This window comes from Lachancea lanzarotensis, scaffold LALA0S12, assembly GCF_000938715.1.
Source record: "Lachancea lanzarotensis genome assembly LALA0, scaffold LALA0S12, whole genome shotgun sequence".
Lineage (NCBI taxonomy): Eukaryota > Fungi > Ascomycota > Saccharomycetes > Saccharomycetales > Saccharomycetaceae > Lachancea > Lachancea lanzarotensis.
The window spans coordinates 148,608-170,844 of NW_019212890.1; the positions used below are offsets into that span (position 1 = coordinate 148,608).

A 22,237-nucleotide genomic window follows, 5' to 3' on the forward strand; every position below is an offset into this window, starting at 1 on the left:
GCATTTTTGTCTTCAAAAGCCCTGTAACCCGAACGATTATTCCTCTCGCCTCTACCAAAGTCAATGGCCCTAAAATAGACACAAAAATTGGCTATTTCAAAAACCTATTACGTCGTTAGTTTGTAATTCATTGTGCCCACGTGACATCGTCTCCCCTAGCCTCCAAATCAAATTTTCAAGCAAAAAAAAAAAGAGCCCAACCCATCAGGAAAACCGGGTATATATAAAGCGGACTGGATATTACCATCAACAGAGACAGCGACAGTAACACATCAAGGTGATCCCACGACACACAAATCGCAACTGTAAAACCTCACCTTTCTCTTCCACCTGGATTTCTTCTGACGGCTTCGAGTACAAACACCCACGGCCACATCATTACACATATCGAATAGTGACGCTTGACGCTGGTGATTCTACCGTTGATTTTTGGTTTTTGGTTTTTTTTTCGCTGCTCTTATTATAGTTTTCTAATAAGATTGAGATACAGGGTCTGCTAGAAATATCATGCCCGATACTGCATCCAGGGGATTTCAATTGGGAACATCACTAGACGCTGCAGAAGATTTTCGCACTCCAAGCTACCGCGACAACGACAACGACGTTAGCAACGGCAACAACATCAACATCAACATCAACAGTGGTAACGGAGACACTAACAACAGTAACGAAAACTCCAGTAACACCAATTTTGACATTGCCACTGGTGCTACCACCGCTTTAACGTCCACGACACAAAAAAATAGCGACTTTGTCACTTTCAACGCAATCGAAGACCCCACCCAGACCCCGTCCCACGTACAAAGGGACAACGACGAAGGGATCGCGTTGAACGAAGATCTGGAATTAAATTTGGGAACATCAAAAACAGAAACAACAACAACAACTACTCTAGAAACATCACCAAAATCAAGAACACCACTTGGTTTGACTCACGACAAGGATAACGAGCAGCTTACGCAGATTGTGCACGACACATCTTCCACGCAGCCCACTGTCGAACACGCTTCTACGTCCAGAACTGACGACCAGCGTCCCGAAGAACAGCTTCAATCGCAGCTCGCCATCCAATCGGACGCCATAGCGCTTCTCAACGACAAGCTTCAGCAAGTAGAAAACTCCGCGTGTACTACAGACGAGGGACTCAACGAACTTTTGGGCAACCTATCGGCTTCGACCCGCAACTTAGCGCACAACCAGAAGGTTCTTGAGAACAAGCTTGAGGACTTACTCAGAAACCAAGTCCACACCGACTCCAGTGTCAACGCATTACTGGAGAAACTGCAGAGCGTATCTCAATCGCTCGACAAGGCCGCTAGATCCAACGCTCTAGCTGCATCGGTTGGTGGAGCACAAACGATCCATCGCGGACCAGGAAGACCTCCAAAGACCAGAAACGGCTGGGTATCCGTCGCAAATTCACTTTCTATGACTAGCAAGGATTCTTTACCAGACAGCAACGTGGGCATACCCCGCAGCCGGCGCATGTTTCAAGATCCAGAATCGTCGCTAGACGTTGAATCGGGACTTGTTGGCCAAGCCAGGTCTTTAAGACAACAACCAACCAGCTCTTCATCTGCAGCGTCAGACCAAGGTTTGACAGGACCCAGAAAGAGGGGCCCCGGTAGGCCACCTAAACGGAAACATCACTGGGCTGAGAGAAGACAAAGTGGCTCATCTCGTGCACAGGGTGCTGCAGGTGACTCCGATTCGGAGCATGCCAAAGACGACGAAGACATTGATGAAGATGACGATGATGAATATCGGGCATCAGATGAACCCAAAATGGAGGACGACGATTATTTGGCCCATTCTTTGGGTGACAGTTCCGGCCTTCAAGTCGAGGATTCGTATTACGGGCAGAAAGCTCAACGTGGAAGGGGCCGTCCTAGCTCCAAATCTTCTGACAAAGCTCAACCTTTGACAACGGCACAAATAAAAATGCAGCAAGAACTTGAGAGACGCCGAGACGCTCGCGAACAAATGCTTGTGTCCATGAAGTACAGTGACCGCAACAAGGCCAAAGTGTTCATGGAATCCAATAAAGAACTCTTGCGGGCAATGCGAGAAGAAGAAAGACGCAAAAGAATGACCGCTTTCCACTACGATTCCCAAAATCAATCCGGCGGAAACACCCCTTCCAACACTGCGGGGCACAATTCGCCTTCTCCTAGTACAGCTTCTGGCTTAGGCGGTAGAAGGCTGTCACAATTTGCCTCTTTAGCGGCGGGCAGTCATGGTTTTGACACTGAAAACCAAGATCCTTCCATTGTAGCTCAGGGAGGTGCTCCTCATTCTGAGGGCAATCCGGGAACCCCACCTTCAGAATCAACACGGGAAGCTACTACAACGCCAACGTTAGCTTCAATCGCTGCTTCTTCCGATTACGCCACATCGAATGTGCCGCTGCCACGGAAAGTTGGTATTCTATCTATGCTCAACGAAGAAGAAGGAGAGGCTTCCGCAAATAAGCGAAGGCTCCCGGAACTTTACGAAAATGGTCTCTCTCCGGATTTTCCAAGTAAAAAGGAAAGACTAGAAGAAGGTCGAGATTTCCGGTCAATTATTCCAATGCTCCCGGAGAAAAAAGATAACAGAGGACGTCCAGCAAACAGTTCTAGTAGCGGAGACAATTCCACTGCTCTGTTACTAGCTTCTCCTGTTGAGCTATTATGCCGCGACGGCTACTTCTACCGCAAATCTGATCCGGAGCTACCAATCACCACCGGGGATTACCTTGAGTTTAAGTTCAAGTCCAAGGAAGACGAATTGATACGCTTGAACTTGAGTCAATCGGATTATGCCGAGCTTACAAGGCAAGACAGGATTAATGCTTATTTTTTGAAGCCGGATATTGAACGAGAGACAGATTTTGCGTGCCGACTTCTAAGTAAAACCGTGCTAACTGAAAGATACGTCAACAGTCTGGAATATTTCACTATGGAATTCCGTTGGGAAAACAGACTGGTAGGACTAGGTCTCAAACTTCGTGAGTCTAAGAGAACATGGCAAAGACGGAAAGCATTGTTTGCTTTGTTTGAGTTCTGGAGAGACAAGTCCAGAGAGAAGAGAGGATTTCCCGAGTACACAATGATGCACGCTGTAAAAGAAATGGAAAATTATCGTATTTTCATCAACCGGTCTGTGTCATGGTTTTACAACCACATCACACTACTTAAGATGATTCTGTACGACTTGTGTGACAACACCGAGACTCAGTGGAGAGAATGGATGTTCCCAAGAGAGCAACCGATTCCTATTGTTGGAGATTCTTTGACCGAGGACAAATTGAATGCATCCATAGGTCAAGTCCTAGCGTTGGACTTCTTAGAGGATGGCACCGACAACCGCGAAGTAAAGGCTTCGTCCGCTAATATTGTGGTGGAAGAGACTCCCGCTGCTGATCAACCAAAAACCGAATGAACGTTTCAGCGTTAATTCAAATCCCTGTGGTCTTCGTCATCGCGCGGTTTGAAGCTGGCAATCTGTATTATTTTTTAAACTAGTTCTTGTATACTCATGGGCGATGAATTTGACAGTTTCTTGGAACACCTTCTAAGTCTCTATCGACTACTGGATAAACCTTACAGCATGTATATCCTGATAAGATTCTTATATCAATCGAAATTTCTTTGTCAACAAGTGTCAACCGCTAACCTCTGGTTGTTCGTGTCAGGTGCCATCGCTTTGTTCGATGAGCTAGGTATTCTTACTCAATATACTGAAAATTCAAGATCAGCGAACAATGTAGAAACAAATCATCGAAGGAAGAATACAGATATGTTAGTGGATCTCAATGTCGCATGGCCACAGACTACTTTCAATGACACTGTGAACGCCCAACAGATTGCGGAGGTCACAAGGATACTAGAGACGCTTCATACACTTGGATATTCACATGTTGCACTCAACTTTACAATAAACCATACTGAAAAGTTCCCCACGTCTCTCAAAGAGCTAAATCCTATAAAAATCACCGAGTATTTTGGAGGTCTCATGCAAAGCACAGGCTTAAAACTTTACTCGAGAATAACGTTGATAATCGACGACCCTTCGAAAGGACAGTCACTCTCCAAAATATCGCAGGCTTTTGACATAGTTGCAGCAATGCCCATCAGCGAGAAAGCACTCACAATGATAACTTCGTCCTTGGATGTAGATTTGCTCACGTTCCAGTACAACCATCGGCTCCCTACGTTCTTAAAACACAAGAGCATTTGCAGCAGCGTTGCCAGAGGTGTTAAGCTCGAAATTGTCTACGGCTACGCTTTAAGAGATATGCAAAGCAGACGACAATTCATTCAAAATGTTAAAAGTGTGATTCGCAGTTCACGATCGCGCGGTATTGTGATCAGCAGCGGTGCCAAAAAGCCACTAGAATGTCGAAACGTCTTGGGCGTCACTTCTCTCGTGAAAATATTAGGTCTTCAGAGCGACAAATGCGTGAAAGCCATGACAGAACTTCCAGCTCTCGTGCTTCTGAACGGAAGGCTTCGAACCAAGAGCCATAAGCAAACAGTCGTGATCGGAGGTGGCTTCGAGACTGATATTGTCAACGAATCTGAAGTTGATCCAGGTAAACTCATAAAAGTGGTCAAGCGCAAAGCTTCCGAGCCCTTGGGCGATGAACAAAATCACCCAGCTAAAATCGCTCGTCATTGACGTACAGACTTGGCCCATGGGGTCCAGAAAGTTAGGTGGTGTTGAGAGATACATATATAAACAATCCCTACTCGTTTACAATGATTTATTAATACTGTCTCTATAAAAGAAGGGGACCTGGGCGGCTAATGAAGTTTGATTCCTTACCACCACTTTTCTTTCAAGCAAACGCTACGAATAAGTAAACAAAAGGAAAACTGAGTACTTCATATCTAGAAGAGCGACTGTTAATACACGCTAGAAAAGGTTGTGAGTTATTTCTATGGCTTTCGAGGGCGTTAGGCGGTTTGGACAGAGAGTTTCAAAACTCTCCCGATACCACAATTCGTTAGGTAGCAAGAAGAGATCCAAGAAGAAGGGGGATGCTTGTGAGACAAACAAAACTGTAATGGGACTTATTGAGCAAGCAGGTTCTGATTATGCAAAGGGTGAAACGGATCTGGCCATCTACAGACTCACACAAGTGTTGTCGAATATGGAACGTGAGTGCACTTCCTTAGAAGAAAATCAGGCGGCAGCCTGTTTTGTTTCGCCTCCGGTGAAATTGGACCGGTCAGAAAAGCCATGCGAAGTAGCTCCACAACAAGAAGACCACCATACAAGAAAGAAACTAAATCGTAAGCTTTTACTTCGGGACGAAATTGCTTATCGTAACGCTTTGCAGCGTCCTCCTTCTCTTCCGCCATGTACCGAGCTACCACCCCTTCCTGAGCCAGCCCAATCGCATGGAACTGTGATAGAAGAATGCAGAATTCACTACCCAAAAGTTGTTGTACCTGTACCTGCACGAATGGTTTCAGTGCGCTACAACGATGGTGTTTCTACGCTACGTAACGTGGAAACGGAGGTAACCGAATTCTCGGACCTCATCGAAAGATCCTTTAATACCCTTACAATTGGCGACTCCGTCGCTGCCCTAGACGATGACACGACGCGTTTTGAAGACCGCGTACTTTTCCCGAACAGCACGGGCAACGAAACCGTCTGGAGCAAGGCCATCGCAAACGAATTCCAGGCACACACCCTCGAGACTGCAACATATCGCTAGCGCATTCCAGGACGCGTTTGTTCACCTTCATTAGGCATTTTTCAGATCACTTTCCTGTTTTTTTTTTTTTTTGGGTTCATTTCACAGGAAGTGTGTGTTCCCATTTTCGTGATCTTACTTGAAATGGAAGCGATATACACTTTCAAGTCTGGCGTCTTAATTTGCCATACTCGCTATAAAAGAAAGTCTGTGAGGTTGGACGGTGAAACTCAAGATCGGACGTGTACTAGAAACTCAAACAAAAAGTGTTGGAGGAGTCTGGTCTGCTATAGTACAGATTTGGTTCGAAATTGAACGGTGGTTTCCATTAAGAGAGCGGCAAAGAATTGAGTTCAATCACAGAGTTTAAGCTGAAGTTCGCTCTTGAGAAGAAATTGATCTGTTACTCGCGAGTCTCACATAAAACGCGTAAGATGACGGTACAAATGAATCTCCCGCAAATGCGTTCTATCTGGATCGATGAAGATCAAGAGGCAGAAAAACTATACGGGCTTCAGGTCCAGCACTTGATGGACTCCGACGGTGAGGATCAAGTTGACATGATGCTGATCAATAGTGATAGACCTTGTTTGAACAACAAAGAGCGAATCGAACTACCACCTCTGATGCCTGCTGCATATAAGCCCAGTCGTGGGAAAAAGCCATTGCAACACGTATCGGAATCGATAAGCGGCTCATCGAAAAGTAAAACAAAAAAAAGTACGGGAAAATTTCTCAGGTTCTTTAGAAGCAAAGAGACGCGCTTTGACGCACCTAGTACCAAGATATCGGTTCCTTTCAATTTTCAGCACATTTCTCATGCTGACCTAAAGAATGCTTTCGAAGACGAAGAGCTACCTAATGAAGAGCCGATCTCGCCAATCGCTCTCAATAAAGCTTTTGTTACAAAAAGCCCAGAGCCAACGCCCTTTGCGGCACTTGGCAGGAGAACTTCATATAGCTCAAAGAGTCCATCGCTACGTCGGGCGTCATCGCTCGCTTCCTCACAATATTCGTCCACCACGGCAAGGATAGTGTCTACGTCAACAATGGCCACCTCTGTCAACGACTACTCTTCATCGCTGAAAAAATTAGACCAGCTTGAGAAAGTTCATCTGAAGCACAAATATAATAAATCGGATGCAAGCAGCGTCTCTGTGGAGTTTTTGAAGAGTTACAACTTCCCTACGGTTTTAGAAGATGTTCCATTGGCAGAGGTCAGAACTCCAGAAATGTCCAGAGACCAAGGCGACAGATTCACATGGGAATCCCCTGAAAACTCAGAGGCGCTGTTGGAGACCATGCTTCAAACAAAATGTCCAATGTCAGGCAACGCGTCACAGCCAAGAAGAAAGTCCGACTCGCAGTTATTAGTATCACCTATTTGCGAACAGCGTAGTTCATATTTGGACACGCCCAAAACAAGAAAATCTGTCGACGATATTCTACTTTGCTACCACCAGCCCAGCGAAACGAGCTCCGAGGCTTACTGTTCAACGGAGTTCTCTTTCAGCCCGGGCTCGGGCAAAGGACATGCTCGCACATCTTGGGGAGGATAGATGTACAACATATTGAGTTCCTCCATTCTTACAGCGGAAGAGATAGTCCCCTTTCCACCCAACAAAGCATTTTCTCTCGTTCAGCATGGGACCTTCTCTGTCATTTCATCAAATGCCGCGCTATTCATGAAAACTTTGTCATTTCAAAGTCATTTTGCATTCACCTCAGTCATTCGCTCTTTGATGCGTTGCCGGTTACATATATACACAATCCTTAATTTCTAGCCGTTGTTTTCCAGCCTCATGAAATCATATTGTCGATCTTCCTTCGGCAGTTTACCAGCTCAACCAACAACCCTATGCTGCCCTTGAAGTTTCTTTGGCATTGTCTTAGAGAAGATGGAATCGACAAAACTCCGCCAAACATATGAATTGGGTCTCGAATGGCTTTGGAAGCTCGCACGTCGGACTTTTCTTGTCCAGTTTTGCGGTTTTTTAGATGTCTTCCGTTTCCGTCTTCAACTTGTTCTTCTTGTTCGTCGTCTGATTCAAACTGGGCCAGGTACTTCGATGCTCTTTCAGACTCCATAATCGAAATAGTAGAGTCCTTGTGAGAAACAAATTGGGAGCCCTTGAACCTTTCGTCCCAGTAATCACGCCCATAGCGACCTCTTACAGCGTCTTTGTTGTGAAAGTTGGCTCTGCTTAAATGTTGAAAGCCTTCGCTAAAACTGACTTCCAACTGTTCTAAAAGGTAATCGTAGTGTGCCAGAAGCTCTAAAAGCTCAGTACAATCCTGTTCGCCAAGCATTGTGCTCTGAAGCGAGGCCACGATGTTGTTGAGGGCTAAAACGTCTGTTTGTCATATCGATCAACAGGTTGGTCAGATAAATCATACCTTACTTATATGAAATATACATGAAATTAATGAAATTTCCAAGTCATCTCCCATTAACATCTGAGTCGAGTTAAACCAACTTTCAAAGGCCTTAAACCCTTTATAAAAGTCCAGAATCCCACCAATGGCGGATAGATTGACTCAATTGCAAATATGTCTGGACCAAATGATGGAGCAGTTCTGTGCCACTCTCAATTACATCGACAAAAACCACGACTTCGAAGCATCTGCCAATGGTGAAGACAAGATGACAGATCCGCAAGCAACCATTGCACCCAAAGAAGAATTTGAAAATACCATTGACGAGCTTTCAACGGATTTGATTTTAAAAACAAGGCAAATAACTAAACTTATAGACTCACTGCCTGGTGTCGACGTTTCCGCCGGAGAACAGATGCATAGGATAGAAGCATTACAACACCAAATGGTGAAAATGGAAGACAAGAAAATTGAGGCCATAAAACAGAAGGAAGATCTGCAGAGAAAAGTGGAGGACATGATTTTCAATTTTACGGTTGGTATCGCTGACGCTCGCAAACCAGAACAGGGCCCTGGAAAAGAGACCAATGCGTGAAATAACGGCCCAAAAACAAAGACAGCAACAACTCTTTGTGCATTGTACTATAAGCATTTAAAGAAACGAAAAAGACGAGAGTCTGGTGGGTTAGGCCCATATGTATGTGGCGATAACAACTGAGCTAGCGTATACTATGAGCACAACACGGCTGGTCTTACTATGTTGCCAAAAGAAGTTGGCTGTGGCCGCAGCAAGCACCATGCTAAGCAAGTAGCTTGGAAGGTACTGTGCGGGATCGAGATTTTCGTGCTCACACCAGGTAAAAACATGGTAATGCATAAACCACCCGATCGCAAGCTCGCAACAAACGTCCAAATACAGGAACTTGACAGTGTCCAGTTCGGTAGCAGGATCAGCCCACGGGTTCCAACGTGCCCATCTGGCAATCTCAACAATTAAGTAGATGGTCAAGCACGCCAGAGGCGCAAACCACATGAGTTTCGAGCTAATGTGGGATCCCTTAGGCGACCACAACCAGCTATCCATCTTGATGTCACTGATCAGGTCATTGTTCTTCAAATAATAGTCAAACTTGTACTGCAGTTGAACATACTCTGTGGTGACCTTCCACAATTTTGTCCCAATCCAATCAGTTGGTCTCGGTAGGTACGCTCCGCGTTCCTTGTATAAATTGGATCTGTCCACGAAGAACAGAGACCGCGCCTTGTCCGCCGGATCTACGCAGAGAACTTCCTGCTGTCCAAATCCCCACTCGGGTAATCTCAAATCATGGCTTAAAAGCTTGCATTCGTGGCCCTTGTTCTCTAAGCTGAATAAAATAGTGTAAGGACATAGAAGATCATGATGTGCAGGCTTACCTCGCTCGAATCTAATTCTCCACGACTCATCCGCGTCACCTTTATACTCCCAGTCTCCAGTGCACGAGACTTCACTGTCGTAATCCTGTTCACTTATAGGTGGTTTTGCCGATGATGCTCGCAGAAGTTTGCCAGTGTTCTTATGTCTGAGCTTTATCAAAGCGCCATTTCGCACAGGTTCAAGTTGCTCTCTATAGGCTAGGTCCTCCGAATATGGCTCCACAATCCATTCGTTGTCTCCGTCATTCGAATGAAGAAATAGTGATACTTGTTGACCGCCAGACCCCGCAGGGTAAGTGTAGTTATGAGAATGTAAATAGCCACCTATCGATTGTGCATGTCTGATAAGTATGTTACTCCCGTAGTACACAACATCAGGTTGCGGCATTGGTTGTGGCAAAAACCAGTTCTCAAAATAAGGTGATACCATACTGGAATGATCTAGAGAAGGCATTCTGGAGTTGGAAAGGAAAACAAAGTACGACAGAACGAACGTCGCAAGTGGGAGCGAAATGATAGTTGCAGTTCCAAACGAAATAAATTTGAATAATCTCACGGTATCGATATTAACATCCCCAATTGTTTCCCATGCCCTTTTGAAAAGAAGCAGTAGAAACCAAGCCCAAGTGACAAGTCCCAAAAACTTTGTTCCAATGCCACCAACAATAGATCCCGCCAAAAGAAGTAAACTGAAGTACCATTTTTTGCCACCTAGTCTTGAGCGTTTGAAGATGTTCCAGCTTAAAAGTCCACACGTCAGAAACGAAAGCTGTGGGATCTCTGCAGAGAGGTGGGTACTTTCTTCCACAAATAAAGGCAGGTTCGATATCACAGCTGTAGCAGCTACTGCTACAGAGCTGACTACGCTAGAGGCACGCAAAGTCAGATAAAAAGTTGCCACGGTGATCCCAGCAACAACGAGGTTGATTTTTCTTAAGGTTTCGAGAGACAGATTCTCGGTAAATTTCAACGAAAGAGCCAAAACTTGTACAATCATAGGAGGAAATGAATTGATGTGGAAATTTCCTGAATTGTAATGTCTGGCAGCCTCCAGAAGGTCAAGCTCTGAAGAACGCGATTCTTGTTCCAGGCCGCCTTTCCTTAGCTGTCGAAGAACGAACGAGAAAGCCAAAAGTACTGCCAACGCATAATCTGAGCCTTTCAGTTTGACTGCAAAGAACTTTTCATATATTTCAATGCCTAGAAATGGTCTGTCCGGACCCCGGTTCAGGTCCACTTCTCTCTTCTGAGCGTTTTTCGACATACCTCACGAGTGGCCGTTTTTTTTTCCTTTCTGGACAGAAAAATCGGGTCAATTGCCTTTTAATTGCCCAAGTAACGGATTGTCGTGAAACTGATTCGATTGGCCTTCTGGAAAGCCAAAGGTTGCGACAGATGCGTTTGATCTTGGATGAGCCAGTTTACATTGCATCGTTTCTTCCAATTATTTCACTGTACTCGTGGATCCAGTGATGAGTACATCTACCGAAACGGAGTCATTGATGGTTGGGACTACGTTCAATGCACCTTGTTGAAATGAATTTAGAGGTCTGGCATCTTGGACTACTATGATCTTGTCGTTTGGCAGATTTTCGATCTTTGTTAATCGCCGATGGCTCGTCTAAGCACAGGAATTAAAAGGAACTTGTGGTGGAATAGATGAAATCCTAACGAGTTATCCGTTAATTAATCATACTCCTATGGATGTTGCAATGAGAAAAAAAGGTTTCGAGCTTTGTAAGCACTTCACAATGATGGTGTTGTACCTCAACTAATTATTCCGAAGGCTCGTTCTTATGACCTGGAAATATAAGAGAAATAAAGGCATTGGCACATAATCTCCAGGAGCGAGAACATATAATCTGGACCATTCAATAGCCGAATCTGATGATCATTCTCAGACATCAGACATGTTGAACCACTGGAGCGTTTCATTTGAACATTTATTCATCATTTTACACGGAATCCCTCAACCTTAATTTAAAAAGGTCAATACTAATCTCCACAAAGAAGCAGAAAACATCCCAGACCCGAAACCAACCCCGTTTGAGACTGAGGAGTACCCTTCTGGTTATCCTAATTCCTCGACTCCTCCACTTTTGTTAGTCTGATTGCGTTTCAGGGCTTTGTTTTATTTTTCAAAACCGCATTTCGGTCTTATTACCCTTCGGCGGCTAAACACCTGCCACAAAAAGGACTCGAGAAACTAAAAACAAGAAAAGACTCTTTCGCTGTGTCTTTCTTGTATCTCACAGATACCTGGCAATACAATATTACGCCCATTGATTCCACCATTGCAAGAACAGGTCAAGAAATCATTCAAAACTCTTGAATCATCTCGAGAACGTTTTACAGTCATTTGAACGTCAGTGTTCCTCAAAATCGTCCTAGATTCGATTTCAATATATACAATTAGAATGAATCCTGTCAAAGAGAATAGCCGTTTGTCTCTTGACAGCTCCATGTTGAGAGATGGAAATTGCTCTGACATGCCAGGAAGCTTTGACCCAGATTTCAAAACGCGACACTCAAGCAAAAAAAGTGATTCACTTTTCACGCGACGAGGGAGCCAATACCGTGGTATTAAAGACTCTTTGCTGTTGTACGAAGGTCAGTCTTTTGAACTGGGCCATGAGAATGCCGTCAATGTTCCACGAAGGCAGATGAGTGGCGCCAGGGATAGTTCCAATTTTGAGAGACCTGTCAACAATTTCAATCGTGGGAAACATGTTTGGTACCGAGCGAATAAAAATGATGAAAACAGTGCTGCTGAACACTTCGCAGATCCAAATTTTTCGCCTAATAGCTCTATCAATATTCGCGATGCGCTTGAAAATGCTGCACATTCGATTGCAAGAAGTCAAAAGGCTTGTTCGGGCATGAAGGAGCGACTGGCAAAATACAACTTGAACAGGTCAGTTCGTATTCCAGGCAGTTTTTCAAATCTTCAGGCCACTACCATAGATATCGACGCTGGAGATTGCGTTGACGAAGACGTAAGTTTCCAGGCAATCGAAGGAGCGAAAAGTGCAAAGGAACCTATCAGCTACATTTCGGCTTGTTTACTGGGTCCCATAATCATCAAGAGTACCTATTTCCTGCTTGCTCAATCTGCTACGCTAGAGAATAAAGATTATTCATTTTCCAACACCTGCGTCATGATTGTCAGCTCGGACTTATCCGGTTTTAGCTTGCCCCAGTTGGATAACTTGGTTCTCCAAATTACACAGATTTGGTTGCTAATACGAATCATACCTGTCCTAATCAAGATACCATGGAGTTTTCATGCAACCGTGATGAAGTACGGCCTATACCCACATTTAAATGAGGACCTTTACAGCGTTAATGATAAATTTCTATTTCATGACGCTGCTTCGTTCTTCAACCGTCACGAGAAGTTTGGCCTACGCCTTAAAAACATCAGTCTGATAGTTCTCGTAACTTCACCCTTCATTTTGACGACCGGTTTACTACTAGCGCACAATCTCACCGTTAGACTGGCCACCTATGATCTTCCAACAAGCACCCCATCGTCAGTTTATTCCTCCTTCATGGCCGTAGTATTTTCCCGATCACAGTTTGCAATGCTGATGTGGTGCATTCTGTGTCAATATTGCAAAGATGCGTTTGAACACATTGAGGACTACGTTATCGACCAACAGAAAAGGTTTCAAAAAGACGCAGAGTCCATTGCTAATCGTCTCGACAGTCCTGAATCCAGAACGACTGATGGATTAGATGCTGGCACTAAGCACTCCATCATGTCGAAGAAACCATTGCTACCTTTGAAAAAGAAAATGGCTAGTCCATCTTTCGACAACACGCACCCAGTCGATAGTCCAAGTTCGCAAGCGCCGCTTCCTCCATTTGCGGTTGCTGCCTATGAGAGCCCGCTCAAAAGCAAGCGTGCAAATGATACGCAACATTCGAGCATTAGACCAGTGTCGCCTCAAACCGGTGTACACTTCGTCGTTGATAGGTATCCCCGCCGCCCCCAGTCATGGCGAGACTACGTCAAAATAGCTCTACACATGCCGCTACATGTCTTGTCGACAAAATATAGGATATTGCGGATAGGCTTAAAATCTATCGTTTACGTTTTTTTCTTTTCCTATTGGATGGTCAAGGGATCCTGGCGCTGGCTTGGCCGTAAATCTAATGACAGTGCACCAAAATAGCTATTATTTGGAGGGCGTCAGGGAAATGAAACCCAACCCCTAGTACTCAATTTTAATCATCTATCTTCTCGAATGTCTCTTTATTCCAGGTTGAGTGCGCTCTAGGTGTTTGTTGATCTTCGCATTATTGAGATATCGCGGAAAAGACCACTGAAAAGAACCATATCAATAAAAAGCCCAAGGTTTTTAACAATAAGTTCCGATAGTGTAGTGGTTATCACGTAACCTTCACACGGTTAAGGTCCTGGGTTCGACCCCCAGTCGGAACATTTGTGTCCCAATTTTTTCGAAATTTTATTAGCTGGACAATGGATGAGCAAGCGCAACGTTCTAGTCTTGAACAGCACATTAGCTGAAGAGGTACAGTTGTCACATCCGTTCTTCTCTTTTCGCTTGTCCCATTACCTCGTATTCTCTCATACTGAGAGAGTCTTCACGTCTACGTTAACAGCAGTTCTCATTTATAAAGTCTATCTTAGCTTCATCATCAGTGAAGCAGAAGTTAAGTTTGGGATGCGCAAATACAACCTCAGATCTTCAACATGGCCAACAAAACTCGTCCTAAAAAGGTGAAGGCTCCATACCGCAAATACGTTGGCGGCCAAGGGTTTGTACGTACGCTGGGCTTCACTGCTAACTCGGCTGACGAAGAACAACGGAGCAAAACCAGTGGTGAAATCACTCATACACCGCAAGGCACCTACTACTACGACAAGGAAACCGATTCAGTAGTGCATTTGAGCGTAAATGTAGCTAATTCCGTGACTGGTGTGGAATCTGCTGAGGCAGAATTGGAAGATGGCAGTGTGGATGCAGTTCTGCCGTTAGAATTGTTCGAGCTAATACTGAATTTCTGTACAGTTATCGAACCGCAATTTTTACGAGTGTGTCGAAGTTGGTACCACATATCTGCTCCACTACTTTATGCCGCCCCACAACTTCATAGCCGCAATTTTGGCCAGTTTGTTGATACAGTGATCAACAACCGTAAAAAAAGGTTGGGAGTGTACGTCAAGGACCTGGATTTGTCTAATATCATTCAGAGTGGTAAGAATTCATATGTTTCAAAGCTTCTGCGACGCTGCAGTCCGATCTTAAGAAGTTTCACGGCACCACAAACCAGTTTCGGATACGCCCCGCTGATCAGCTTGAAATCCTGCCAGCAATTACAGTATTTGGACCTGGGACTCGTTTCAGAGACCGTCCAGCTAAGCGAATTGTTTAGCGCCATAAAGCGATTTGCACATCTAACGCATTTGTCGTTTCCCAGAAGCTCCATCGATTGTTCCGGGTTTCGTGAGTTCGAATGGCCACCTAATTTACGATATCTTAGACTTAGTGGCGGGATTACCAACGAGTTTGTGAGAGAAACCAGTTTCCCAAGAACAATCAGGACGCTGGAGTTCTCGTTTTGTCCACAAATAAATGAACATTCTGTTTACACGGTTCTTGCGAGAATTGGTGATATACTGAAGCACCTTTATTTTCACTACCCGATGCCAACTCTACACGGCAGTTCGCTGGACTTTGTATTTCGATATTGTCCCAATCTGATTACACTGCAAATGACTGTGGACTACTGTTCCAAGTGGGCCTTTTCGGAAAACATACTAACATTTTCATCCACTCCCCGCCCACTGCGTAAGTTGCTGCTCGAATGCAGTGGAAATCTGGGCCAGACCTTCAAAGTTCATCCTGACGACATCACCATAGCGTTAGCAGAAGATCGACTGCCGAACCTCAAAGTTGTGCGGGTCTCATCGAAGCTCGGCTGGGATATGAAAAGTTCAGATGTTAGCGATCTCATTTCCTACCTGGAGGATCAAGATGGCAGTTTGTATATAAACTACTAAGAAAAAGAACTAGTACGGCAATCGTTACCATAGACTTGCATCTGGTAGGCTCGCTAGCAAGAGGCGCTAAAGGTCCTCATCCTTAACGGAATTGTACCTGTAGACTGTATAACCTATTATACTATCGTTCGATTTGGATCCAGGCTCGAAAGCTTTAACAAATTTTTGAATCCCCGCATAGGTGAAACAATGAGCTCTGCTGTTTATTTCAGCAAGTTCTTGGTCACGAACCAGGTCTTCTACGTAAGTTTTGATTATCAGTACGAGAGTCACCATGTAACTAACAGAAACTGTAGAAATCGAAATACTCATTCGCACTTGTCAACTTAAAGCCCTTGGTTCCTGGTCATGTTTTGGTAGTGCCATTGAGGACCAGTGCTATTGAATTGACCGATTTGACGAATGAGGAAAGTGTAGACTTTTTCGCAACTGTAAGACTGGTCAATGACTTCATCAGATTCCATTTTAAGGCTGATTCAATGAATATCGCAATTCAGGATGGTCCAGAGGCAGGACAGACTGTCCCACATCTGCACACACATATTATTCCACGCTATCGCGCGAACAACGTCGGGGACAAAATTTACAAGTTGTTGGACAATTGGAATTTCGAAGCTTGGGCTGAAAGGCGTGATGCGTACATCAAAACTCGTGGTGAAGATAGCTTTGCCAAGCCTGATGACCAAAGGGTTGAACGTACTGTAAAAGATCTAGCACAGGAGGCTCAGCAGTTACGAGAGAGCTTGGTCAGATTTCAAGCCAGCAAAAAGAGCTAGCTAGATAGAGCTATACTCCAAAGCAGTTGCATATAGATATATATGTATGCAATATGTATGCAATATGTACAAGAGGTGCGCGCTTCGTTTTTCTTTATCGTGTCGCTGTTGTATGTCTCTGTGAATATTGTGTCTTTACGACTGAGCAGAGCCGTCTTGCGCGGCACGTTGTTCCGCTCGCATTTTGGCAACCGTTTCTTTACGCTTGCGTTCGCCGCCCAAAACCGATTTTTTGCCCTCTTTGATCTCAACGACCGGTTCGTTCTTCCGTAGACGCTCGACCTGGCTCAATATGTATTTGCGCTGTTGTGCTACCATACCCTTCTCTTTCAAAGCCTTTGAGTCCCAAGAGAACAGATTTTCCCACTTGTTTTCGTAGAGCTCGGCTTGCTCATTGCATTTCCGTCCGATCTTATTTAAAAACGCTTCTACCGAAGGTATCTGATCCGTTGGACTCGGAATTTTTCGCAGGCTGGCATTGTTTTTTCCAAGTACGGACGTACAGCTACTGAAAAGACGTATGCTGGTGGTAAAAGCTTTCATTTGCTGGACAATAGGGACTGTTCAATTGTGCACTGGTACGCTACAAGTATGGTTTCATTGAAGCTTTCACGATGAGCTTTTTCAATTTGAGATTCCGTTTATAGTGATATTATGAGTCACGTGTATTTATATGATCACGTGATATTTTATTTTCGTTATTGGTGATTGTGGTCACGTGTGATTTAAATTGATTTTCACGAAATTGAAAAGGTCATGTGATCTTGAAACTTTCCATATCCCATAGGATTATCAAGAATCACTAACTACCACTCACTACCAACTCATCGACTTCAAAGAAGTGCTAGATACAGGACTATATTGTCCTCTCAGCTAGCGTTTTACACTGTCGTTATATAGAGGTTTCAATTCCAGCAGTCATGAGTTCCAGTGATGAAGACGAGAAGTATCTGTATGGCTCCGAAGATGAAGGTGCTGCGGCATCGACAGCAAGCACGAACGACAAAAAACGGCCAGCAGAAGATGAAGCAGGACAAGCAGCGACCCAACGTACCAAGACTGCTGAATCGAGCAGTAGCAATGAAGACGAAGACGACGACGAGTCCAGCGAAGGTGAGGACTCCGAAGATGAGTCTGATGTAGAGTTCATCATCGGGGTCGGGACAGATAGCTCAAAACTGGACTCCAAGAAACCTGCAAGCTCCACAGCAAATGGGGTCCCTAAGACAGTCTCAGTGACTGCCCCAACTCTGGAAGTGGCTCCGGCGATCGGCAAACCGGTGGATGAGGACGTTGCCCAAGAAGAGCCGATGGTGGACGGAACATCACAGGCCCAACCGGGTACAGAAAGGGTTCCCATACTCGATTTAAACGCACCCGGTAAACTTGGAGATCAACTGGTAACTGATATCGATCCTGAAGTGCTGAAGGAAAAGCCATGGCGGCAGCCGGGTGCGAATCTCAGTGATTATTTCAACTATGGCTTCAACGAGCAAACCTGGATGGAGTATCTTCACAAACAAGAAAAACTGCGGGCTGAATACAATCCTCACAAAATGCTTATGGGCCTGCTGGCTCTTCAGCAGCAGGGAAAACTTAATGACTCGGGATCGGACGGTAAAGGTCAGGATACTGGTATGCAAGCTATGCAATCCAACATGGCAGCACCTGGGTTCCCCATGGGCATGCCATCTATGTTTGGAGGATTCCCATTCCCGTTCCCCGGAATGATGAATAACATGAACCAGCAACAAAAAAAATGATGGGACGAATTGGAAAATAGTCTTCGATTGTTTGTTCTAAATGTATACTATTAAAAAGATTAATTAATGTTGATGATGGTTACTTACAGGTTCAACAACCTGTTATTCAATACATGCTTGACCCACGGTTGGTGGAATTTGTTCAATCCAACAACCTGTGTTAGAAGAGCGGTCCATTTGGCTTTGAGATCGGCAGATTCGGCATCCAGGTTGATAATCTCGCCGTTCTCGAAAATGAGCTTGAAGCACTCACTGAAAAGAACCATGTCTGTGAAATTTCTCACTTTTTGAGCCGCTTCTTCAGTAAGCCCTCCCTCTCCGACAACGCTCACCACTTTTAAAAGATTTATGAGCGCTTGAGGTGCCCTGGTTATTTCATGGTGAGCGATGAGTTGAGTTCCCTTCAAGACGAAAAACCGCTTTTGTAGCAATCCGTCCACGTCACCTCCTTCTTGCCATAGAAAGCCTTCGAATTGGATCTCCTGTTGTTCGGCAAACTTGTTGACTACATCGTGAGCCAGATCAAGTGTCTTCGGAAACTTTTCGAAATTGGACGTTCGTGAAAGAAAACACATCTCTAGCTCAATTTCACCAATTTGATAAGCAGGTTGACGAGGAAGATTATAAACAGTTTCTCCGTCCTGTGACTTTCCGATCTTCCTTTTCCATTCATTAAAAAGCGGAAAGGAATATCTTTTCCTTCTAAAAGCATTTTCTTCCAGCATAGCCTTGTCAACTGGCAGTTTGCAGCGGGCAAAAGATCCATCCTGAGCAAATACGTGATCCCAAGGATCGTTTTCCACTTTCTTGTTGACAAACACTTTCCTCAAACTATACTTAGGTTTGCCGAACGGGAATTTCTTCTTGATAGGAATGCGCTCTGTCACCTCAACCAATTGCGAAGTGGGCCTCTGGTACCTGCACTTGAGAGTTATCTGCGCGCAGAGTGCTGGTTTCATGTCCCCAATGATCAGCTCGTACTCTTGATTCATTTCAATGGCATCTTTATCTAGAGGTGTCCAGGGCGTCTGAACAACGTTGATACCATTGTCAAACTCAATAGAAATTTCAGCTTTGTGACGCGAGATGTCTTCGAGCTTAATACCTTTGATCGACTTGATCAGAATATATAGTTTTCCAGTGTCCTTCAAAAATTTTTCCCGACTTTCCTGATAGATGCCACTAGGATGTTCTGTCGAAAAATGGATGCTGGGTTCACTTTCAAGCTGCTGCGTCTGATTTTCTTCTAGACCAACGGTGCGGACCGGAGATCCCGTAATAATTTTGTTTGGGTTGTCGAGATTCTTTGCCCTGACAGTCTTGAATGGGCTCTCTACATGTGTACTTTTCACTGGCGACGTCTTTGGGCTCTTTAAAGGCTCCATTGTTTCTCCGGATGCAGACCTTACAGCTTCGAATCCTTTGAAAGTTTCGCTATTGTATACAGCAACATCGCTATCAGCGCTTCTTAGTATCCCAAGACCAGTTACTTCATTTTTGTTTGGATCTTCTTCTCCATCATTCTCCGCATCGCTGAGAAGCTTTGTCAGGACCTTCTCATTGATCCCTTTCTTGGCACTTGTTGCGATCCCGTATTCATCTTCAAATGAGAGCTCAACAGCATTGTGATAGTTATCCTCACCCCATATGTGGTATACGATGGGATCGCCATTCTGTGCACTGGGCTCATTCGAGGAAGTATTTCCATGACTGAAGCTTCTTAACAGTTTGTTGAAGTCATCAGCGAGGTCAAAGTTGTCTCTACCCATGTCAGGTATCTGTAAAGAATTGTCCAGAGTATGCGTGCTTATTTTACTGGTCTCCGCTACCTCCACTGAATCTGATAATATCATATCTGGTTGTTCAGTATCGCAATCGCTATACGCCATTGGTTCATGTTGAACCGAATCTTGTTTCGAGTTCGATGCAGCTTGTATACCTAAATCTGATTGCTCATCTGCTAGTGCAATGCGCGCAATGGAAGGAATGTTCGTGTCATGAGAGTGCTTTCTGGAGATCTCGGGCTGTACACGCTGACTCCATTGAAGACGACGGGGATCGAATTTACTGGAGCTACTATTCTGGATTTGGTAGGACTTGTCTTGATTTATAGGCAAGGAAGTCCTTGTTCGCGGGTAGTGGATTTTACCCCTGCTCACTATGCGCGGCTTGAGTTTGAAGGTTGACGGTACCGAACCAGACGAATCACTGGTTATGTTGGACTGTTGTGAAAACTGCGAATGAGATGAAATGGTGGGTGATGCATTGCTCGACACGTCTTGTGAATGCCAGATTGAAAGATAGGTTGGCTTTAGTGCATAGGTAATATCAACAGAATCTTGGGAAGTATCACCAATGTCTGCGAAGATAGCGTCCTCGTCGAAGACGTTCGCAAGATTGTGGGAGATAATCCGCGTATCTTTTAGAATGCCTTCGGTGGGATGTTTCAAATCACTCGTCGCTGCCTGATCAGCGGCTACAGCCGCGTAGTCATGGGGCTTGTCATCATGAAAGCCTTCGTCAGCTTTTTCCTGAATCACCGGGACGGACGAGACCGACGTATCCGTTTCTTGGACGGCACTTGAACGTATTTCGGAATTGTCCTCAGAAGTATCAGTAGCAGCTGAATTGGCTTCCTCCCCATTTTCCATACCAGCGCCATTGTGGTTAGGACTTCCAATGGACTCTTCTATTTGGTGTTCATCTTCGCTAACATCAAGAGCTGGATCCCCTCTGTTAAGATCGTGTAAGGAAGAAAGTTGGACGGTAGATGTCGAGGGGGATTTAACCATATTGTCACCAGAAAGATCATAATCTGACGGTAGCATTCTCTCACCTTTAAGGTAAGCATTAGACCCATCGTTGTGATAGTCATCCAGCTTGACCAATTCATTGATGTTTTTCAAGGTTGCGTCTTCTCTTACCAGACCTTCTGATATTTGGAGGTCTTCAATGGCTTCAAACGCTTGGGAATCGTCAGCTGAGCTCGAACTTTCTGCACTTTCTGCACTTTCTCGAGCCGATTGGAACTCCTCAGCAGTTGTAGCCATGCTGAAGACCCTGGAAGTATTACGGGCCGCTTCAGAAGCGACCAAGCTTCTGTTTGACATTTCAAACCCAGAATGTGCAATCTCATGAATATCAGTGCCAGTCTGCGGTACAGACGTCCTAAGGAGATTGAACTTATCCTGCATCATTGTAGTTTCTAGGTCAGTTATACTTTCGTCCATAGAAGAACCTGATGAAACGCGGCTAGGCCCCTGGTTTGACGTCAAATTAGGCGAATTGGCCAGTCTGTTGATGCGAATAGTGTTTGTAGTGGGGATTTTGGACGGAGAATGTGGGCGCCGGGAGAAAAACTCTTCGTCTTCTGACGCTGAAGAATGAATTTCGTATTCTAGCAATTCGTGACGCTGAGTATTACCACCTAGCGGTGGTGTTGACTCAAAAGTAATTCTTAAAGGTTCTGTTTGGGATGCACGGTCCGTGGACGGGGCAAAAGCCAAGCTGTCCACATGATTGATCATTTCCTTCAATTTGGGAACATTTGGTGACCCCGGCTTACTCCCCAGTACAAGATCAAGCCTATCATATAAATTTGTGACAGAACTGGATTTCAATTCTTCTGTTGTGAGCAGTAATGAACTTTCTGAGCTCTCTGAACCACTGCTGGCTCTGTCATGTTGGTCCTTGGCATCATCTTCCTGTCCGTTTTCCTGTGAATATGTGGTCTTCTTCCCACTTTCACCTTGCGGGAGTGAGGAATGGTTCCAGGCTACGGTTACTGTCTTTTCGATGTGTCTCTTTAATTCCTCCTCAGCTGCTGACGTTTCTGTTCCCGGGTATTCATGAAGCTCATGCTTGTCACTGAACATCACAGACTTACGATTGCGAGGCTCCAGAAGTGGCCGTTCGGCCAGTCCATTTTGGTCTTCATCTTGAGCACCCAAGCTTAAATTGGTTTGTGTGTTATACTTGACTATTTTCTCCATGGTGTCGTCGCCTATTTCTTGCAATGGGATTTGTCTGCTGGCAGACGCTGGAATCTCCTTTTCGATTTCTGACAGTAATGTGTCAACTGTCGATAACTCTGCGTCTGAGTCCTTGTTACTGATGGTCATAACGGCTCGGGCGATCTGTTATTTGATGATTTGTTAGTTTTGACCCGGGGCTTTCCAAATGAGCT

The 22,237-nt window shown here is 44.8% G+C and overlaps 13 protein-coding genes and 1 non-coding gene across 14 annotated transcripts; 10 read left to right on the top strand and 4 right to left on the bottom strand.

The window, feature by feature from the left end:
• Positions 1–507: 507 nt before the first annotated feature.
• On the top strand, positions 508–3,423 carry SUM1 (LALA0S12e01618g1_1; the record flags this gene model as incomplete). The annotated part of the gene is made up of 1 exon (XM_022774598.1): positions 508–3,423. The coding sequence occupies one exon, from the start codon at positions 508–510 to the stop codon at positions 3,421–3,423; it is 2,916 nt and encodes a 971-aa protein (XP_022630761.1).
• A 357-nt stretch (positions 3,424–3,780) lies between these two features.
• RPP1 (LALA0S12e01640g1_1) lies at positions 3,781–4,662 on the top strand (the record flags this gene model as incomplete). Its single annotated transcript, XM_022774610.1, has 1 exon — positions 3,781–4,662. One exon carries the CDS (start codon positions 3,781–3,783, stop codon positions 4,660–4,662), a length of 882 nt encoding a protein of 293 aa, XP_022630762.1.
• A 262-nt stretch (positions 4,663–4,924) lies between these two features.
• LALA0_S12e01662g (LALA0S12e01662g1_1) lies at positions 4,925–5,710 on the top strand (the record flags this gene model as incomplete). The annotated part of the gene is made up of 1 exon (XM_022774621.1): positions 4,925–5,710. The coding sequence occupies one exon, from the start codon at positions 4,925–4,927 to the stop codon at positions 5,708–5,710; it is 786 nt and encodes a 261-aa protein (XP_022630763.1).
• Positions 5,711–6,123: 413 nt separating this feature from the next.
• On the top strand, positions 6,124–7,248 carry LALA0_S12e01684g (LALA0S12e01684g1_1; the record flags this gene model as incomplete). Its single annotated transcript, XM_022774632.1, has 1 exon — positions 6,124–7,248. The coding sequence occupies one exon, from the start codon at positions 6,124–6,126 to the stop codon at positions 7,246–7,248; it is 1,125 nt and encodes a 374-aa protein (XP_022630764.1).
• Positions 7,249–7,489: 241 nt separating this feature from the next.
• Positions 7,490–7,999, bottom strand: VMA22 (LALA0S12e01706g1_1; the record flags this gene model as incomplete). The annotated part of the gene is made up of 1 exon (XM_022774643.1): positions 7,490–7,999. The coding sequence occupies one exon, from the start codon at positions 7,997–7,999 to the stop codon at positions 7,490–7,492; it is 510 nt and encodes a 169-aa protein (XP_022630765.1).
• Positions 8,000–8,210: 211 nt separating this feature from the next.
• On the top strand, positions 8,211–8,660 carry SRB7 (LALA0S12e01728g1_1; the record flags this gene model as incomplete). Its single annotated transcript, XM_022774654.1, has 1 exon — positions 8,211–8,660. The coding sequence occupies one exon, from the start codon at positions 8,211–8,213 to the stop codon at positions 8,658–8,660; it is 450 nt and encodes a 149-aa protein (XP_022630766.1).
• Positions 8,661–8,750: 90 nt separating this feature from the next.
• Positions 8,751–10,745, bottom strand: PMT7 (LALA0S12e01750g1_1; the record flags this gene model as incomplete). Its single annotated transcript, XM_022774665.1, has 1 exon — positions 8,751–10,745. One exon carries the CDS (start codon positions 10,743–10,745, stop codon positions 8,751–8,753), a length of 1,995 nt encoding a protein of 664 aa, XP_022630767.1.
• Positions 10,746–11,898: 1,153 nt separating this feature from the next.
• Positions 11,899–13,659, top strand: LALA0_S12e01772g (LALA0S12e01772g1_1; the record flags this gene model as incomplete). Its single annotated transcript, XM_022774676.1, has 1 exon — positions 11,899–13,659. One exon carries the CDS (start codon positions 11,899–11,901, stop codon positions 13,657–13,659), a length of 1,761 nt encoding a protein of 586 aa, XP_022630768.1.
• Positions 13,660–13,855: 196 nt separating this feature from the next.
• On the top strand, positions 13,856–13,928 carry LALA0_S12e01794r. Its single transcript has one exon. It is a non-coding gene; the product is annotated as a tRNA-Val (tRNA).
• Positions 13,929–14,201: 273 nt separating this feature from the next.
• PFU1 (LALA0S12e01816g1_1) lies at positions 14,202–15,512 on the top strand (the record flags this gene model as incomplete). Its single annotated transcript, XM_022774687.1, has 1 exon — positions 14,202–15,512. The coding sequence occupies one exon, from the start codon at positions 14,202–14,204 to the stop codon at positions 15,510–15,512; it is 1,311 nt and encodes a 436-aa protein (XP_022630769.1).
• Positions 15,513–15,701: 189 nt separating this feature from the next.
• Positions 15,702–16,288, top strand: HNT2 (LALA0S12e01838g1_1; the record flags this gene model as incomplete). The annotated part of the gene is made up of 2 exons (XM_022774698.1): positions 15,702–15,755; positions 15,809–16,288. 2 exons carry the CDS (start codon positions 15,702–15,704, stop codon positions 16,286–16,288), a joined length of 534 nt encoding a protein of 177 aa, XP_022630770.1.
• A 135-nt stretch (positions 16,289–16,423) lies between these two features.
• On the bottom strand, positions 16,424–16,831 carry FYV4 (LALA0S12e01860g1_1; the record flags this gene model as incomplete). The annotated part of the gene is made up of 1 exon (XM_022774709.1): positions 16,424–16,831. The coding sequence occupies one exon, from the start codon at positions 16,829–16,831 to the stop codon at positions 16,424–16,426; it is 408 nt and encodes a 135-aa protein (XP_022630771.1).
• A 377-nt stretch (positions 16,832–17,208) lies between these two features.
• FIP1 (LALA0S12e01882g1_1) lies at positions 17,209–18,051 on the top strand (the record flags this gene model as incomplete). The annotated part of the gene is made up of 1 exon (XM_022774721.1): positions 17,209–18,051. One exon carries the CDS (start codon positions 17,209–17,211, stop codon positions 18,049–18,051), a length of 843 nt encoding a protein of 280 aa, XP_022630772.1.
• An 83-nt stretch (positions 18,052–18,134) lies between these two features.
• On the bottom strand, positions 18,135–22,172 carry BUD4 (LALA0S12e01904g1_1; the record flags this gene model as incomplete). The annotated part of the gene is made up of 1 exon (XM_022774732.1): positions 18,135–22,172. One exon carries the CDS (start codon positions 22,170–22,172, stop codon positions 18,135–18,137), a length of 4,038 nt encoding a protein of 1,345 aa, XP_022630773.1.
• Positions 22,173–22,237: the final 65 nt, after the last annotated feature.